The following is a 17704-nucleotide window of genomic DNA, read 5'->3' on the forward strand; positions in this document are numbered from 1 at the left end:
GGCCCTCGGTGCTGGACCTCAGTGTCCAGGCTGAATGATGGGGGGTGGAGACGCTCCTTCAGGTATACAGGACCGAGGTCGTTTAGGGTTTTTAATGTCAGCACCAACACTTTGAATTGTGCTCAGAAACGTACTGGGAGCCAATGAAGATCTTTCAGAACTGGTGTTATATGGTCTTGGCGGCCACTCCTAGTTACCAGTCTAGCTGCCGCATTCTGGATTAATTGCAGTTTCCAAGTCACCTTCAAAGGTAGCCCCACGTAGAGCGCATTGCAGTAGTCCAAGCGGGAGATAACTAGAGATAACCCTGGAGTAGAGTTTCTCTTTGGTGAACCAATGCCAAAACTGCACTTAAAGATGTTTGACAAGAGTCACCTAATAGCTGAAATTATAACAATCACATAGATGTAAAACTGTGGAAAGTTGGAGTTGGAGTTAAATAGCAATGGATTGCAAAAAGTGCAGTCTGTGACTTCTGAGCTGCTTCTGTACTGCTTGTTGTCTTCAACCATCCCCAATCTAGGCTGAGAATAAATGTCTAGCTAAATCTGCCCCTAAAATAGTCCATTTGTGCACAAGCCTCAATTCCTTTCATTTGCTTGAAACGCTTCCTGTAATACTCTTTAGTTAGCCTTTCTCACTCAGACTATATGTAGCAAAGGACCCGCTAATCTTCCTCTTGCCCAGCTGATATCAGTTAGTCCCAGAGCAGTAGAGACAGAAAACTGCATTATTTGGGGTTGGCTGGTCAGAAACCTGCCCTTTTAACCCTTTTGGTGACAAATGTGAGATTAGCACAAAAACGTATAGGCAGGACAGTTCCTTCTCCAAACGGGACTGCTTTTAAAAGAAACCTTCTAGACTTTTCTTTGCCATTGCTGCAATTCTGGCGACATATTATTACACTGGAGAAATCGTTTTGAAAGATCTCTCTGTGTGATCTCTTCCTAATAGATGCCATAGCTAAGGGGGTTCCCTCTTGCTAGAGTCGTGTGTGTACTTCATGGCTCATTTGCAGTACCTACAAAAGGGATATCCCCTCCTATTACATTTTAGGCAGCAAGAAACCACCCATTCGTTAACTGGAGAGCTGTGCTTCCTATTCTTTCATTGATCAATGAATCATCGTTCATAATAGCTGCTTGTTCCAGGAACCACAGCCTTCCCATTTGCCACGAATACCCTCCATTCAGAAAGATAATGCTCACTTTTGAGTAGGTCAGAGTTTTCTTTTTTTTTACTGTACAGAAAAACACAGATTGTTTGTCAATAGCTTCATAAGGCTCAAATCTCCACCTGATTGCTGAGGCAATTGAATTTATTTCTTTTTGCCAGTGTGTGACATGATCCTTTTGTTGTTGCTCCTAGCCACAGTTTATGCTTGATTTACAGAAGAAGGGGAGAGGCGGACAGCTTAGACATGAATCCGAAACACTAATCAACAGCTATCATTGACAATATCTCCCCTCTATTATACGTTTGTTTTCCCTACAATAAAATCACTGAATACACGCACACAGATATATCTCATGAGGCTCTCATCATTTTTTCTAACGGGTTTTGAATAACCTTTGGCCATTCTGTAGAAATCCAGCTGAGAAAGAAGAATATAGACACATAGATATTGTAGAATTGTAGAATTGGAAGGAAGCATGAGGGTCACCTAGTCCAACTCCCTCCAATGCAGGCAGGAATCTTTTGCACAACATGGGGCTCAAACCCACAACCCAGAAGCTTACTGAGACTTCCTCCCAGTTTGAGTACAAGACTGCCACTTCAGGAAACCAATAGACCAGGTTATCCTCCGCATCACTGGTTAAGAAGTTTATTCCTGCCTGGGTAGTTCAGAGATTGCAATACACAAGTAACAATCATATTTTACTTACTTACTTACTTACTTACTTACTTACTTACTTACTTACTTACGTAGTGATGCATGGAAGTGAGAGCTGGACCATAAAGAAGGCTGATTGCCGAAGAATTGATGCTTTTGAATTATGGTGCTGGAGGAGACTCTTGAGAGTCCCATGGACTGCAAGAAGATCAAACCTATCCATTCTGAAGGAAATCAGCCCTGAGTGCTCACTGGAAGGACGGATCGTGAAGCTGAGGCTCCAATACTTTGGCCACCTCATAAGAAGAGAAGACTCCCTGGAAAAGACCCTGATGTTGGGAAAGATGGAGGGCACAAGGAGAAGGGGACGACACAGGATGAGATGGTTGGACAGTGTTCTCAAAGCTACTAACATGAGTTTGACCAAGCTGCAGGAGGCAGTGAAAGACAGGAGTGCCTGGTGTGCTCTGGTCCATGGGGTCACGAAGAGTCGGACACGACTAAACAACAACTCACTCACTCACTCACTCATGTACTTACTCCTTAAAAAAAACCTAATACCCTGCCTTTTCTATTTAAAAACTCACAATGTTATTAGACATTTTGTAAAATTGTGGAGTTTCTGCTTTAAATCCACACAAACACATATGTCCTTTATGGCAGCTAGGGATGGATCAATCTACCATGTTTGGTTTTACCTAGTTTCTCATTTCCCCCATGTTATATTTATTTCACCACATTTCTACATCAGTTTCTGATTTTTTAAAAGAGTGATTGGAGATCTCTTGCTGGTGTAGTGGACACAATTCCTATGACAGAAAGAGAAGGCCGTGGGAGAATTGGTAGGGAATATGCCCGGCAGTTGTCAAAGGGCAGTGTGCCCTTGCCCTGGGTATTGGAGAAATGAAACCTGCCACCCAGCTGCTGTCTCTATAAAAATAAAGGCACAAGAGGAAAGCTGACATGTTGTGGTTTTGAATGCCAGTTGTTTGGATAGTTTCGTTTCTAAAGTTAACTTGAAAACTCTTGAGAGCCAATAAATGCAAATACAACAGCAGTAGTTTTTCCTCTCAGGAAAGCAGCACCCCTGTTTCTTTGGATTCTTTGATAGGATAATAGATCATTTTTGCTCTCCAGGTCATTAAGCATGTGAGCAGTGGGTTTTCTAATGCAGCTGTTCTTTAAAAATAATAATACATTTTTTGAGTTTTATAAATAACACACACACACACACACACACACACGGTATTAACTCAATAAAAAGCATCACTTAGAAACTGCAGTGTTAGGTGACATATAAATTCTGAAAAGAAATACATAAAAAAGTTTCGGCTACATATTTGTGAATATACTTTTAAAGAAGCAAACTTTGTGTGAAAATATATGCTTCAACCATGAGCAAAAACTGTGTGTAGGGATGGAGAAAAGTCCTGCTGGATGAGACCAAATGGGTCCATCTACATTCCAGTTACAAAGTGTGTGGTTGACCACGTGCATCTACCAGTAGACATGACTCACTTGTAACATCGGAAGCCAATCAGAACCTTTTCTGTGTCTGTGCATCAGCATCACTTGGAATGCCATTATGTCTCAGGGTCCTGTTTACTTGATAGCTGCTGAATCACAATCGAACATGTGTTTTGCAGTCACAGGTTTCCAACCTCAGGAAGGTGAGGTATCTAAGCTCTTGACTCCACCCCAGGAATTGGGATCAGGAAGAAATATGGGGCACATTTCAATGTGAAATCACCTAAGGGCTTATATCCAATCTTGGCCTTTGCTCTGCTCTTTCCAGGCAGAGGTCTGCACTGCAATGCTCTATATTAGAGCATTTTTTTTAAAAAAATTGCCCTGAGTTTTCCCTTCGAAACCCCACTGCCTAAAACTGAATCAGAGCAAATGTCAATTTGGATTTTCCGCAGATTGACATTTGCTCCAACTGAGCTTTAAAGAGTGGGGTTTTGCAAGGAAAGCTCCGGAGCAAAGGGAAAAAAATTAGGACTCAGACACGGAGCTTTAAATTGCGGACTGTAAGAGTGTGAATAAGCCCCAATCCACACTCCTAGCCATGTGAACCGAAATGCAGCTGTTTGTTTGACATTTGCACTTCCCTGAGTTTAGTGTTGCTGTTCTCCAACCAAAATAATGTGTACAAAAATGTATAGATGAGGGGAAAGTGTGTATGAAAATGTGTCTACTGTGAAAATAGCATATGTAAATGTTATGTTATTGTTAGGTGAAATTGCCTGCATAATTTATATTTTGTTGTTGTTTAGTCATTTAGTCATGAGCCCATGGACCAGAGCACGCCAGGCATTCCTGTCTTCCACTGCCTCCTGCAGCTTGGTCAAACTCATGTTGGTAGCTTCGAGAACACTATCCAACCATCTCGTCCTCTGTCGTCCCCTTCTCCTTGTGCCCTCCATCTTTCCCAACATCAGGGTCTTTTCCAGGGAGTCTTCTCTTCTCATGAGGTGGCCAAAGAATTGGAGCCTCAGCTTCACGATCTGTCCTTCCAGTGAGCACTCCGGGCTGATTTCCTTCAGAATGGATAGGTTTGATCTTCTTGCAGTCCATGGGACTCTCAAGAGTCTCCTCCAGCACCATAATTCAAAAGCATCAATTCTTCGGCAATCAGCCTTCTTTATATTATATTAGAATAAGAAGTGTATATGTAGAGAGAAATGCATACAAAAATGTGTCTCTTGGGAAATATGCACTTTAAATGGCTGTTCAATTTTCATTATATATATATATATATTTAAATAATAAAATTAAAATCCAAGTTGATGTAGAAATGTGGCAAATTCGTCTTAAGATTGAAAAACTGGGTAAAATGGAGCTGGTCGGATTCATTTATCCCTATCTGTATCACTGTTTACACAAGGGAGCACAGTGTTTTGTCACCAGAAAGTGAAATCCAAAGAAAACATGACATCCTGCCTTTCTGCATCCTTTTAAGTGCCTACAAAGAAACTATCCGTAGTCAATGGGGAAAATACAGGAGCAAGCAGTGGCAGGGGCTGTGGTTGGGTGGCAGTGCTCACTTGACCTCTCAGTAGCTGAATCCATGCTGCTTAGAAGGAAGGCGAGAGGAGTCAATTGAGAGTTTGGTGTGGTGCAAACAACCTCCCTTCCATCTTGCCACCATGTCGTCCATTACTAGGAGTGGGAGATAAAGCCCCTCCAGAGTTATTAAAATCGAGTTCCTAAAGTGGAATATAAATAAATAAACCACAACTCTTCAGATAGCAAAGCAGGTGGGAATAGATCTAAGGGAATCTAAATTTCCGAGAGAAACGGTTCTGATGATTGTGACAGCCATTTAATTAGGGGATAAATGCCGAGCCTTCAGTTTAAAAATGTCTTTCCGAAACAGCAGTTTGTAGAACAAGCATTCTTCCTCCCTCAGCAGGGGAGAAACTGTATGCCAATACATTTTGAATTAGGTCATATAATCTCTCAGGTCCAGCTAGTCCACAGAGTCTATTCTGCATAGGCAGTGAGCTGAGTGTTTTACATTTAACTAAAGATCAGCCAATGTGTGTGTGTGGGGGAAACCTTAGCAGTTGGATACATGTTTCAGTAATGAGGTTTATTCTACTACCACTATTTAAAATTACAAAAAGCTTGTGTATACACACACACACACACACACACACACGGTGGATACACACTCACATATCTACACACACACACACACACACACACACACACACACACACACACACAGTGAGATTCAAAGAAGAAGAATGCTAATTTGTTGTTGTTGTTGTTTAGTCGTTTAGTCGTGTCCGACTCTTCGTGACCCCATGGACCAGAGCACGCCAGGCACCTCTGTCCTCCACTACCTCCCGCAGTTTGGTCAAACTCATGCTGGTAACCTCAAAAACACTATCCAATTTATGAACAGCTAGTTGATCCAAATTTTCATAAGTTTTGGGTCAAAATCTATCCAGTATATCCAGTATCGGAGAATCTTTTGGTAAAAACCGTTAAGCTGTTCCCCCAAATACAACTGTTTTTAAATCAAAGTTTTATCGGTTTCTGAAGGACCTACAAGGTAAGGTCCAATACTTGTAGGCCTTAATATCTCAATAGTGACCCAGATACTTTATTCTTTGATTTTTAGGTTGGTTTTTTCATGGTTCCAGTCTGGCCCTTCCCGCTTCCTCAGTTCAAAATCAAGACCAGGTAGGCTGGTGTTTTATTATTCTTTATTTATCAGTATTGAATTTATATCCATCCCGCTTTTCCTCCAAGCAGGTCAAAGTAACATTCATGTTACTTTGCCCCATGTTATCCTCTCAGTAACCCTGTGAGGTAGGTTAGGTTGAGAGACAGTGACTCACTCAAGGTGATACTGTGGGCTTTCTGACAGGGTAAAGTGTTAAAACAGGGATGCTCCAGTCCTAGTACACCCAATAGCCCTCCATCTTATTCCACATTCTGAAAAAAAGGCATATAAGTAGGTAATATAGGGAAGGGAAGTAATCTTTTTCCTTAGGTCTGGAAATTTATGGGAGCCCTTGTTAACAGTTCTGTGTGGCACTTTTAAGATTAACTAGTTCAAGTTGCATTCCTGTACACATTTATCAGGAAACAATCCATATGAAATTCCTTAATAAACATACAAAACCTCCAGCCGCAGATATATTTTCTGATTATTTTTTATTATTTGTTATCATACAGAAATAGGTGTAACTTACAAATATCACACTATTGCATTTTTTTTGTTGTCTCCTCCCTCGACATTACCTATGGCAACGGCTCTTGACTGTTTTGAAAACTCAGATCCCACACACAAAACATACCAGAAAAAGTTGATGAGTTTTATTCATTATTACGACAATATTTGAACATGGGCAGGATTAAGAAATCTCTTTTGGTGCAAAAATAATCAGCAATTAAATTAATGTAAAAATCTTCAAATGGCCAAATCTTCTATAAAGCATTGTTTCAAAAATCAGAAAAGCCAGGAATAATATTATACCTGTGGGCTACAATCCTGCATGTAGTTACAGGCTCTTAGTTCCACAGATCTGTATAGGAAGGGTTCAAGAGCACTGCAAGGATATAAAAGATGACTGGCTATTTTCATTTCTGACAGTAGGCCAATGAACATGAACTTATCATGGGCACTTATCTTCATAATGCTTTTTGAACATTGGTGTGCTACACTTTTTAGAGGTTATGTTTGCCTTTATTAACTAGTTTCACAGGTGGCAGTTTGACACATTTTTTCATTGCCATCAGTGGATGTACTGGATTTTACGGAGTAAGACTTAGAATTGTCAGTCTATTCCTGCTTTATGTCCTTGAATTATACTCGCCCCCTGCATGCTGCTAGTTAATCATTCTTTCTGCCTAAGTTCTGAGCAAGTCGTCTGCCACTCTCTGCCTCTAGTAAAGCAGGTGTGGTGGTGGCTGGTACTAAACCGTTGTCGAACTCTAAAATTTGTATCCAAACTGGTACAAAGTAGACAAGGAGAAAGCTCTTTAGAGAAGGCATTGAAACTCACCATTTAGTGTGTGACAACCACGCACCCAAAATAAATACCATGATACAGAATAGTATGGAAGAGCCCTGTGTGGGGGCTTCATGCAGGTGCAAATTTTGACACTTGCAATATGGGAAAGGCGATAGTCCTAATTGTAAAAGTAGGACAGTAAGTATGATGGACTTAAATCCAGAGGAATCCACACTGAAAGGAAAGATGCTAAGCCAGGCCAGCATAGAAATGATTAGCAAGAGCTATACTTAATGCTGCAATCCTACACAGATGTCACAGGCATTACATAAAAAAAAAGAAACCAAGTCAAAATGTTGATGAGGAGTTTCTGTATTAACCCAGCAAGAGCAATGTATGTGCAGTGATATAGATTTCTGTAGAAGAACCGCCCTTTCAGCTTGATTCTTGCAAATAAATTTTTAAAAACCCACTGGGAAAGAAAACCTTAGTCTCTCCGTTCAGGCCTGAACGCTTGGTGTAGTTTTGTGATTCCATGACACGACCCTCCTCCCAGTTAGCAAGGTTTGCTCCATGGGGAGATCTTGAATGCAGCAAAGTGTGTGCAGCCCCACTGCTGTACACATGGATCTCTGGAGCACAGAGACACTCAGGAATGAGTCTAGCAGAACAAGTGGCAGTTACCCAAGCCCCAAGATGAGAAGATGACATACCTTCCAGAACTTTAAAGCCCAAATCCAGGATGCAATATTCCCGTTTTTTATCATGAGAGCATGACTGCAGTTCCCACCCCCAAAAGTACTTTTTTGGGCACGGCGCCTCAAAGCTCTGCAAGATCATGGCAACCAAAAAGATCGTCGTTATCTTGCAAAAAACCGGGATGTACCTTTCTTCCCAGGATACTTCCAGGGTATGAGATAGACAATCTTAGCCTTGGAGGTTTCTGGTCTTACGCCATATATGTGTATCTCTTTCCAAAAGGCAGTGGAGCACATTGGTGAACTTAATCCTTCAAACTGGGTTTTGGGTGAAAGGTTCAGAACACAAGCAATACAGATACTGTTAGCTGTATTCAGATCTAAAATCTATCAGCAGAGATTATGATGTTGACGTCAGTTAAGGCTGTGCACAGGAACATCTTTATATGTAAGATATATGCGCACTTTTAAATTCAATTCAAATGGTTTTTAAAACAGTGTGGCCCAGTTTTCACAGGCTCAGCAGGAAATCCTCGATGCTTTGACACCATCACCTTTTCTGCCTCAGTGAGCAGAGAAATTGTTCAGTTCTTCATACAGTAACATTTGAAAGATAGAAGCACATCACATTACAATGTAAATGAGGTATTCTGGACCTATTGTTGACAAGAGATATCCAACACAGACCATTTCAAAAGCCTGCCAAGTGGGAACAGGATTCTAGCTGGAAAACATTTTACAAGAGTACAATTGCAAAAAAAATTATAACATTAGAAACCGGTTCCTCCCCCTCGCACTACCAAATTCAATGTTCATTACCTGGAGAGTATTTCAAAATGGCTTTAATTAGGTGCACAAAAAGGGCACAGTGGACAAATTACACATCCTCTTGTAACAGACGAAGTGAACAAATGTTAATTGCTTATACCATGCAACAAATGACTTCTCGCATGGCAGCATATATTAGGTGCAAATAGTGTAATTGCAAATTATTGTTTAACAGCACAAAAAAGGGGAGGAAAGAGGATGAAATGAAATGATAAAATATAAGCTACATCACTCTGATTGTTTCGATACATTATGTCTGGAGACAAAATGATTGATAGTTGTTCACTAATGAATTTTTTGTGTATTTCATGACATAACTAGTGAATTTTGGTTAGATTCAGTGGGTGAAATCCCATATTGGGCATACTCAGAGTACATTAAGTTACTTAAGTTCATTGATTTCAGTGAATATACTCTGAGTATGAGTTAGCTGGCTATCACTCAGGGTGCATGTCTGAATAGAAGGGACACAGCCATGAACCAGTAGCTCTAAAATGTGTGCCGAGCCCCATTTGCTTTCCTGAACAGGGAAAATCCCAGTAAACTTTGTTTTGTATGTAAAAGGAAACAGGCAGCATCAGTTTGTGGTAGAGCTTGATGCTGTGGTCATTGAAGGCCAATGCTCAGTTAAAACCACAGAAGAATATTTGCTTCAGTTCTCCAGTGTATGAATTCTAATTCCACATGAACCACCTTAATATCTTGGGGGAAATACTGTGCTTGTTTCAGTCTCCAAAGAATGGTGTTTACATGCGAATATATTCCTTGCATAATGCCAGTTTTCTTGTGTGAATTTGAAACAACTGTAAACTTTTGGACATAACAATAACAAATAATTCAAATTCAGTTTATTCTTTTTAAAGTCTGGAAATGAAGTATTTCTGTCCAAAATCTGATACAAGTCTCATAGAGGAGAGTGTTGATATTTGCTCTTACATGGTTCCTTTATTTGCACATGGTACTTAAATGCAAAAGCTTAATTGTGAGCATAGATGTGTCTCATATAATATTTTGTTGTTGTGTGAATTACTGATTAGAATTCCGTAGTATGAACTAGGAAACAACTATAACAACAGCTCTTGTTCTCATCCTATCCATGTGCTGAAAATTATTAATGAAAGAGACTTAAGTTGCCCGGAGTGGCTGAAGCAATCCAGTCAGATGGGCGGCATATAAATAATAAAATTATTATACTACTTTTTATTAAGTACATGCTTAACTCTTCCATTGACATGAATGGGACAAAGAGGGCTTGCTTTGGTTGGGACATGACCTTACATGAATATAAGGGATCAATATGCATTTAAAAGCACCATTCCATGATGCAAAGGCCTTTGTATGCTCTGCATATATGGACTGTTATGCACATGAGAAATATGTGCAAAGAATGTGCCACTGAATGGGGAAGCTCCTGAAGGAAAACAATTCTGTGAGGATATCAAGCCTGCAGTGTCTACAAGGAAGAGTTATCTAGCTGTATCTTACCCTTTGACCCTAAACACATATGTTTTCAAGAATTGGTGCACTAGACTGAGCATAAGCAAATCAAACTGCTGAAGTCAATGTTTTTACACACATATATCACACACAAATCAAAGGCAATATTTTACATTATATCTTATAAAACTGTACATTGTAATATTCTGTGTTATGAAAACTACTATTCAGTTATGCGAACGACTGGCTTTGTTTAGTAAATATAAATCAGAGGCAAAAGTGACTGTTACAATTGTTAATTCGACTCAGATTGTATTGTATAGATTTTCAATGGCACTGTAAAAAGAGTTGTCAAAAATACATGTATTTGCCCTCTCCCATCTAATGGTGGTATTGTAACATCTTGTCAAGCTGTCAAACACATCAGTTTCATTTTGTAACTGAAAAGCCCTCATTACAATAACAAAAAGAAAAAAGAAAACATGTATTAGAGAACAAGAAGAAAATAATGTATTTATTATTCTAGGTTGATGTTTCTTTCATATTTATTATTTTCTATCATAGCACAATAAAACATTAATTGTAATTAAACGGAAAACTATGGGAAACACTGTTCTTCATAGCTCTGTAGAGCATCAATATCTATTTTGAGATAAAAGGTAATAACTTCTGGTAGCTAGATGGAAACATTTGCTCCAATTCAGCAAGAGCGATTCATGCACCAGTCCTCTGCTGGATCATGCCCCACACGAGTAAGACGATGTGGTTACCCAGAGAAGAGGGACTGAGATCATGCACAAACCAACAAAACTGGCAGTGGTTGGCTCTGCCATCTTTAGCAATGCTGACCAGTTGTTTGTGATGGGAATTTAGGGATTGATTCCCTTCCTGCTCCCTCTAACAAAGGGGAGGGGAACCTGTCACACTCTAGAAATTGCTGGGCTACAGCTCCCATCATTCCTGACCTTCGGCCATGATGGTTGGGGCTGATGAGAGTTGTAGAACCATAACATCTCTAGGGCCACAGGTTTCCCACCTCTCTTCTGATAGCTATGTAGCACCATGTGAGGATCTGTGGACCAGGGCTTTTGTTATCTCTATGGCTATACCATACAGGAACTGTAGAGGAATTTAAATAAGTGACTGTTTACGTCTCAGCAATCAATTGCTGCTCCTCTCCCTTTCATGTTTGTCAGATATTCACAACACAGTCAAGTCTTAAGCATATGGTAATGAAGTGCATGGGCAATGAAACACTTCTATATGTTTCAAAATAACTTGAGAAGTGTCTCTACGTGTTGCTAACAGTTAAGGCAGCTATACTGATACATTAAACACAGCATATGGTTCTTATATTGCTTTCTACATCCTAAACATTATGAAAGAAAATAAGAGATTTGAACATGCTATGATTTTCCTGACCGCCTCAGAATTTCATCCAATGGTAGATAGCGCTGTACTTTGCTTATAATATATAGTGGCTGATCCCAAAAGATATACTGTGTTATTGACCTATATCTGAAAACCAATTATGCAGTGAAACTCACAAAAAAGATCAAACAAATAGGCAGCCTGTCCATTACTCAATGAGTAAAAAAAAATGGGGAGGGGGGCGTTGCCAACATATTAATTTACAACTTTAACATTCTTAATTGTGTCTGCCACAATAACTTAATCTACTCAGGTTTCCCGTCTTCATCCTTTTATTTTTATTTTTTTTACATCTTGAGTAGATGAGATGTTATCAAGAGCCATCTCCAGATACCGACAGCTACGGAGACGCTTGCTGTTAACCAGTCCCAGACTAATGTTTAGTACTTACACTAACATACCACATAATGCTAGAGTGCACCATTGAGAGAGCCATTAAACTTGGTTTTTACTTGGATAAGGCTGTAGGTATAAATGACAGTGAGCAGAAACTGCCCAGTTACCGCCGCATAACGCAGCTACAACAAAGAGTGCCACACAACTGCAAGGGCTGTAATAATAAAGAGTAAGGAACTTGAAGCTCTGTTTCCCATATTGCTGTCCACTTTATGTTTAGGAGATGATTTTACAGAAGCTGTGGTTGTGGTGTCCACCTTTCTCACAGTTGGCTTCGGTTCATTCCTGTCTTCTGGACCAGCTCCAAGAACATCTGAAGGAGGTAAACACATCAGAATTAAAAAAAGGCAATGTTAGTTTCTTACTTGACACAAAATGTTGAATGCAAAATGAAACCCCGTTATCAATGAGTTAGAAATAAGGCATTCAGCAGAATCTTAAACATGTGCACTGAAAAGCAAGTCTCGCTAGACTCCAGAGAATTTATTTCCTAACAAGCATTCTTAGAATTGCATTTTTAGTGCTAGACTAGGACCTTGGAAAACGGGGTGCAAATCTACACTCAGTCATGAAGCTCAATGGGTGACCTTGGGCCAGCCACAATCTCTTAGTCTAACCTACCTTGCAAGGTTGTTGTGAAATGGGGAAGGGAGATAACCCCTTTGAGCTCCTCAAAGGGTGGGATATAAACACAAGTAACAATTTTTTTAAAAAAATATTAGTCTATCAATGGCTATGTTCCACTTTCACAGTTCAGGCAGCATGCCTCTGGATGGCAATTGCTGAGAGTCTCAGGTGGAGAGAGTGTGGTTCAACTCATGCCTAGGACCCACGTACCTATGGGACCGCCTCTCCTGGTATGCCCCGCGGAGAACCTTAAGGTCCACAAATGACAACATTTTGGAGGTCCCAGGTCGCAAGGTGGTTAGATTGGTCTCAACTAGGGGGCCAGGGCCTTTTCAGTACTGGCCCCGACTTGGTGGAACGCTCTGTCACAAGAGACTAGGGCCCTGCGGGACTTGACATCTTTCCGCAGGACCTGCAAGACAGAGTTGTTCCGCCTGGCCTTTGGTTTGGACTCAGCCTGACCCTTATGTTTCCCCTCCCCTTATGGTCTTGATTTATTGGCTACCTTAAAATGAGGCTGCATTTTAAATTGCATTTTAACCTGTATTTTAAATTGGTCCCCCCCTTTTATGTTTTTACTGTGATTTTATTGGTGTTAGCTGCCCTGAGCCCGGCTCTGGCCAGGGCGGGTGGGGTAAAAATAAAATTTATTATTTATTATGATTATTATTATGCCCTGCTTGTAAGAGTCTCATAGACACTTGGTTAGTGGCTGCAGGAAGTCAAATGCTTGATTAGATAGGCCTATGGTCTGATCTCGCACAAGTCTTCATAGGTTCTTAACGCATGAGGACAAACTTCTGAACAGTGCTTGGCATGAACTAGTTTGGTTAAATTCACTGACTTAGTTCAAAAATATCTGAACAAAACTTGAAAGTATTTCCCATAATTGCCAGGCAATTGCCAGTTTCATTTTGGGGTAGAATTCTGAATGACTAGTTCATCTCAAGTTCTTACTCTTTAGCCTCTTTAGGCCTTTAAGCGGAAATAGCATAATTGCTGGGGAAATGAACCAAACAGTTCCCATTCCGCTCTGTGTGCATGTTTATCTTTTCTTGGTCTTCTTAAGTATATTCTATACATCAGCACAGCAGCTTGTAACATTCTGAATGTTGATTTTTGTTGTGGTTGAGGATCATTTGGATGAACATGAATCAAACAAGTTTGTTTTTGTAAAGGGATAAATGTGAACTGGAATTAGTTCCTTTTTGGAGATATTGAACTTGAAACAGACCTGGTTACTTTTTGAAATGAACTTTCAAAGCTCAGCTTCTGAGCTTTGTGTAAGACAAGACTGTCAGGTCTGTGATCCAAGTGATCTATGTTCTGTTTAAGGTTGTCTTGCTTGATTTGATAGCTGAAGTTCCATGGAGTGCAACCACACCCTATTAAAGGCAGAGGCAAAATATGCACTGATTTCTGGATTGTAGTCAGTCATTAAACCAGTTTTATTTAAACGAGTAAGATCGTCTAGCTAACGGAGTTGTCTTCAGGACTCAAGTCCAAAGTTGACTCATGGAAAAAAGAATAGCTAAAAACGTTACATTTGGGTGATTATTTGTCAGAGTGTATTCATCAACTGTTCAGCCAAAGCTTAATGACAATAATCTCATTTGCTAAAGTTAATAGAGCTTTTCCACACCTGTAAATATTTGAACATTCATCTTTGACAGTTAAATCTGAATAATTTCAGAAGTTTGCTTTCAGCTAATTCAAGTGCCAATCCTCTTTACTTAGAAGTAAGAAACCAAGCTTTCTACAACTTTGAAGCAAGTCCATGTATAACTGAAAAATCATTTGTTGTTCTGAATATAAACCTAACATGATTTCCAAAGTCTAAAGCCATAAATCAGCCATCTTTTAAATCAATGCCTGATAATAATAATAAGCACATTTTGCAAATATGGCAGGATGTCCAATTTGCATGTGGTACTTTCGTGAAATTCAAACTTTGCTTTGCCTGATCGTTTCATTTATTTATTTTTTAAATCAGCTGTGACAAATAAGGCAGTGGATTCTTATATGACATTTCCTTGGTCTGAATCTGACACTTAGTTGGTGCTCCTGGGGATGAGATTTGAAATGATATGACCGAAATTCAGGGAAACGTTATTTAGTGTGACAAAGTGACAGCTCTGCCACAGAGCTGGGGTCAAGCTTTGATAACCAGACAGATTTTGTCAAATAAGCCTGTGCGAAATTTTCAGTAGAAACTTAGGGTGATGATATCAGAATCCTTCAGGAAAAGCTTACATGGAAAACCAGTTCCAATGTACAGTAAGAATTTACTATGCACACTATCATTGGATGATTTTGAAAAGTGATTCAAATATTGCCAAATCAAGTTGATCACCAAGGAATGTTTATTTATGTATACATGTCTTTTCCATGGTTCTTGCAAAGAGTTCAAGTAGCATACATGGCTCTTCCCTCATTTTATCCTCAAAACAGTCCTATGGGGCAGGCTAGGCTTAGGGTTAGTGACTAACAAAGCTTGAAGAAACTGCTCTTTGCAAATTCTGAAATGAACTGACCTGATTCACCCCCGCTGGACTAATGTGGAACAGAAAGTAATTATTGTTCACTTCTCCAATTTTTGTGATATTATTGCAAAGTTTTATGCAGATTTTTGGGGGTGGGGTGGGGGAGAGAAACACAGATGTATATGAAAATGGAACCAGATGGACTTAGGAATGGAACACATGTGAAAAGGACATTGGTCCAGAAATAGACTGATCTACCCATCCCTAATAGTGATTGGCCCAAGATGACCCAGTAAGCTTCATGAGTGGAATTCCTAGCCTGGTATTCTATAACCACTACACCACACTGATTCCAGCACTCTGAGAAAAAAAGAACAGTTCAGCCATTGTAATATTGGTACAGCTTTTACTTCCAGTTCTGTTGAAGAGTACAGGTATTGACATCCCTATTATACAGAATGATATGTAATGATATGTAAGTGGTGGTTCTGTATAAGCTGATTACACACTACAACTGCAAAGATGTAAAGCACAGCAAAGTGTACTTTACACATCCTTACTTGTTAGTTTGGTCACATACTGGACTTAATAAGACAATAAGCTAGAAGATGTATTTCCCACAGGATATGCACTTCTAGAGAATTTTCAGTGTTAAGAGGAAAGTTCTTTTGTGCTTTAGCTGGAATTCCCATTTTATCAACATATTTTCACTGAGCCAGAGACAAACTTGGCTTTGCATTTGTACACAAAACACCCAGGCACCACTGCAATAATGACAACCAACAATTGCTACCTGAAACTGCTTACTAAACTAAAGCATAAATGTGTCATTAAAAAAGAAGACTATCAGTGAAGGGAGAAGGAAGGGTTAAACTCAATATTTTCTGCACCCAAGCTAACTTCTGCAGTTTTGTGGTAAAGCAGCTAGCAAAAACCGCAATTGCTTCAGTTTTGCAAGCCAGAAGCTACTTCTTGTTTTATGCTTTCTGCTTGAGTAATGCAAGAGAAGAGGAACACACAAACAAGAAAGGGAGGGGGGCTTAGCTAGCCATATAGCTGTATGCCATATAAGGTCATAAGCATAACCTTGCCAGCTGATTGAGGGAATTGGGAAGGTGGGTATATGCTCTCAGGTATAAGAATGCTTGTTTACGTGTATTGGTGTGGCCAGTCTTTGGAAAGGATTCCACTGGTTACCTCTGTGTGCAGATCTCAATAAAACTTTTTTCTCTGAAGAGGAACTTCCCTGGTGTGTTTGTTCTCTCCTCGGTCCTGGGGCAAGCGGGCAAAATGAATCCCCAGGAGACTAAGGCTTCATCAGCTCTATTATACAGCTAAAAACCATGTCTTTGGATTTTAGAAATACAGTAGATTCCTGGAAGAGCAAGCTTGTTAGGTGACATAGATTCCAGAAATGGAAATGTAATCTGAGATCACTGTCTGCAGGCCAGTGGCTTTGGAGAACTATCAGTAAACTCTCCCTGCATCATAAGAATGAGTTGATGCTGTGTGTTTCCCTCGGCTTCATCATAACATCAACATTCATTTGGGGAGACTAATGGCTTTGAGAATGTACTTAAGGTTGGCTGCAGGTAATGGCTGCATAAGAGGAAAGGACAACTGCCATCCCATCGTGTCATTGTTGAAAATACAGTTTCAGACTCAGTGCCTTTTCTTTGATATCCTGTACTGGGGCTTACACAAAGGGATGGGGGAAGCAAAAAAACAAAAAACAGAGCGGGCAGGAGCTATTTACGGGGAAAGAACAGAAATATGAGAACACTGAAATAGACATCCTTTTGGCTGCCCTTAAAGTAAATGAATGGAACCTGAAACAAATTACTGCAATGTGGAGTGTACTTGCTCCCTTTTCCATGCATGTCATCCATTATGTTTCATTCTCTCTCCCCTCTGGTTTTCTAGTCCCCCAATATGTTAGTTAGCATTCTGTGACCATTGAGGATATTCAGTCCTCTTTGGACTGCTTCAGTTTGTGCTAAACATTTTCTTGTACAGGCAACGACCAATTTGCACACACCCAATTGCTGCGTTTGCAACATGCATTGTACTGAACCCGAAGTGATTTTAGAAATGGCAAGAAGGGCCTAGAAAGAGCCCTGAAAGGGGAAAAAAGGCACGAAAACAGCCCCTAACAAACTCTGACCATTCAGGCCTGTGGGGAGTTGGGAGTTTGAGGAAGGATGTCTGGAGGGAGCGATTGTGGTGGAGTTAGGCAGAGTTTGGTGTCTGGTAACTGCGACTGGTTTTTTAAAGGTTTTCTCAAGGGGTTCCAGAGGTTTAGAGGGTGTTTGCAGACTTTTTAGATGGTGTTTCAAATGTACATGATTTCACGTAAATATGCGGTACCTTGTACTTGTGCAAACCTTGGCCTGGGCCTGTTGATTTCACCCCACCCCCATGCATTGGCTGTGCCATTTTGGATACATATTGGCACTCCTGCCTGAGTATCAGTAATAGAGGGAATTATTAAGAATAAAT

General features: G+C 40.1%; 1 protein-coding gene across 2 annotated transcripts in view; it reads right to left on the reverse strand.

Annotated features, from left to right (window-relative positions):
* Positions 1-8829: 8829 nt before the first annotated feature.
* Positions 8830-17704, reverse strand: part of LOC128414531 (glypican-5-like) — a 402464-nt gene continuing 393589 nt past the window's right edge. For both annotated transcript variants that reach the window (XM_053389946.1, XM_053389947.1), the window contains one exon: positions 8830-12408. In XM_053389946.1, the coding sequence (XP_053245921.1) occupies positions 12218-12408 (191 nt within the window). In that variant the 3' untranslated portion in view covers positions 8830-12217. The remainder of the gene's footprint in view (positions 12409-17704) is intronic.

The sequence above is a fragment of the Podarcis raffonei genome, chromosome 5 (assembly GCF_027172205.1).
Source record: "Podarcis raffonei isolate rPodRaf1 chromosome 5, rPodRaf1.pri, whole genome shotgun sequence".
NCBI lineage: Eukaryota > Metazoa > Chordata > Lepidosauria > Squamata > Lacertidae > Podarcis > Podarcis raffonei.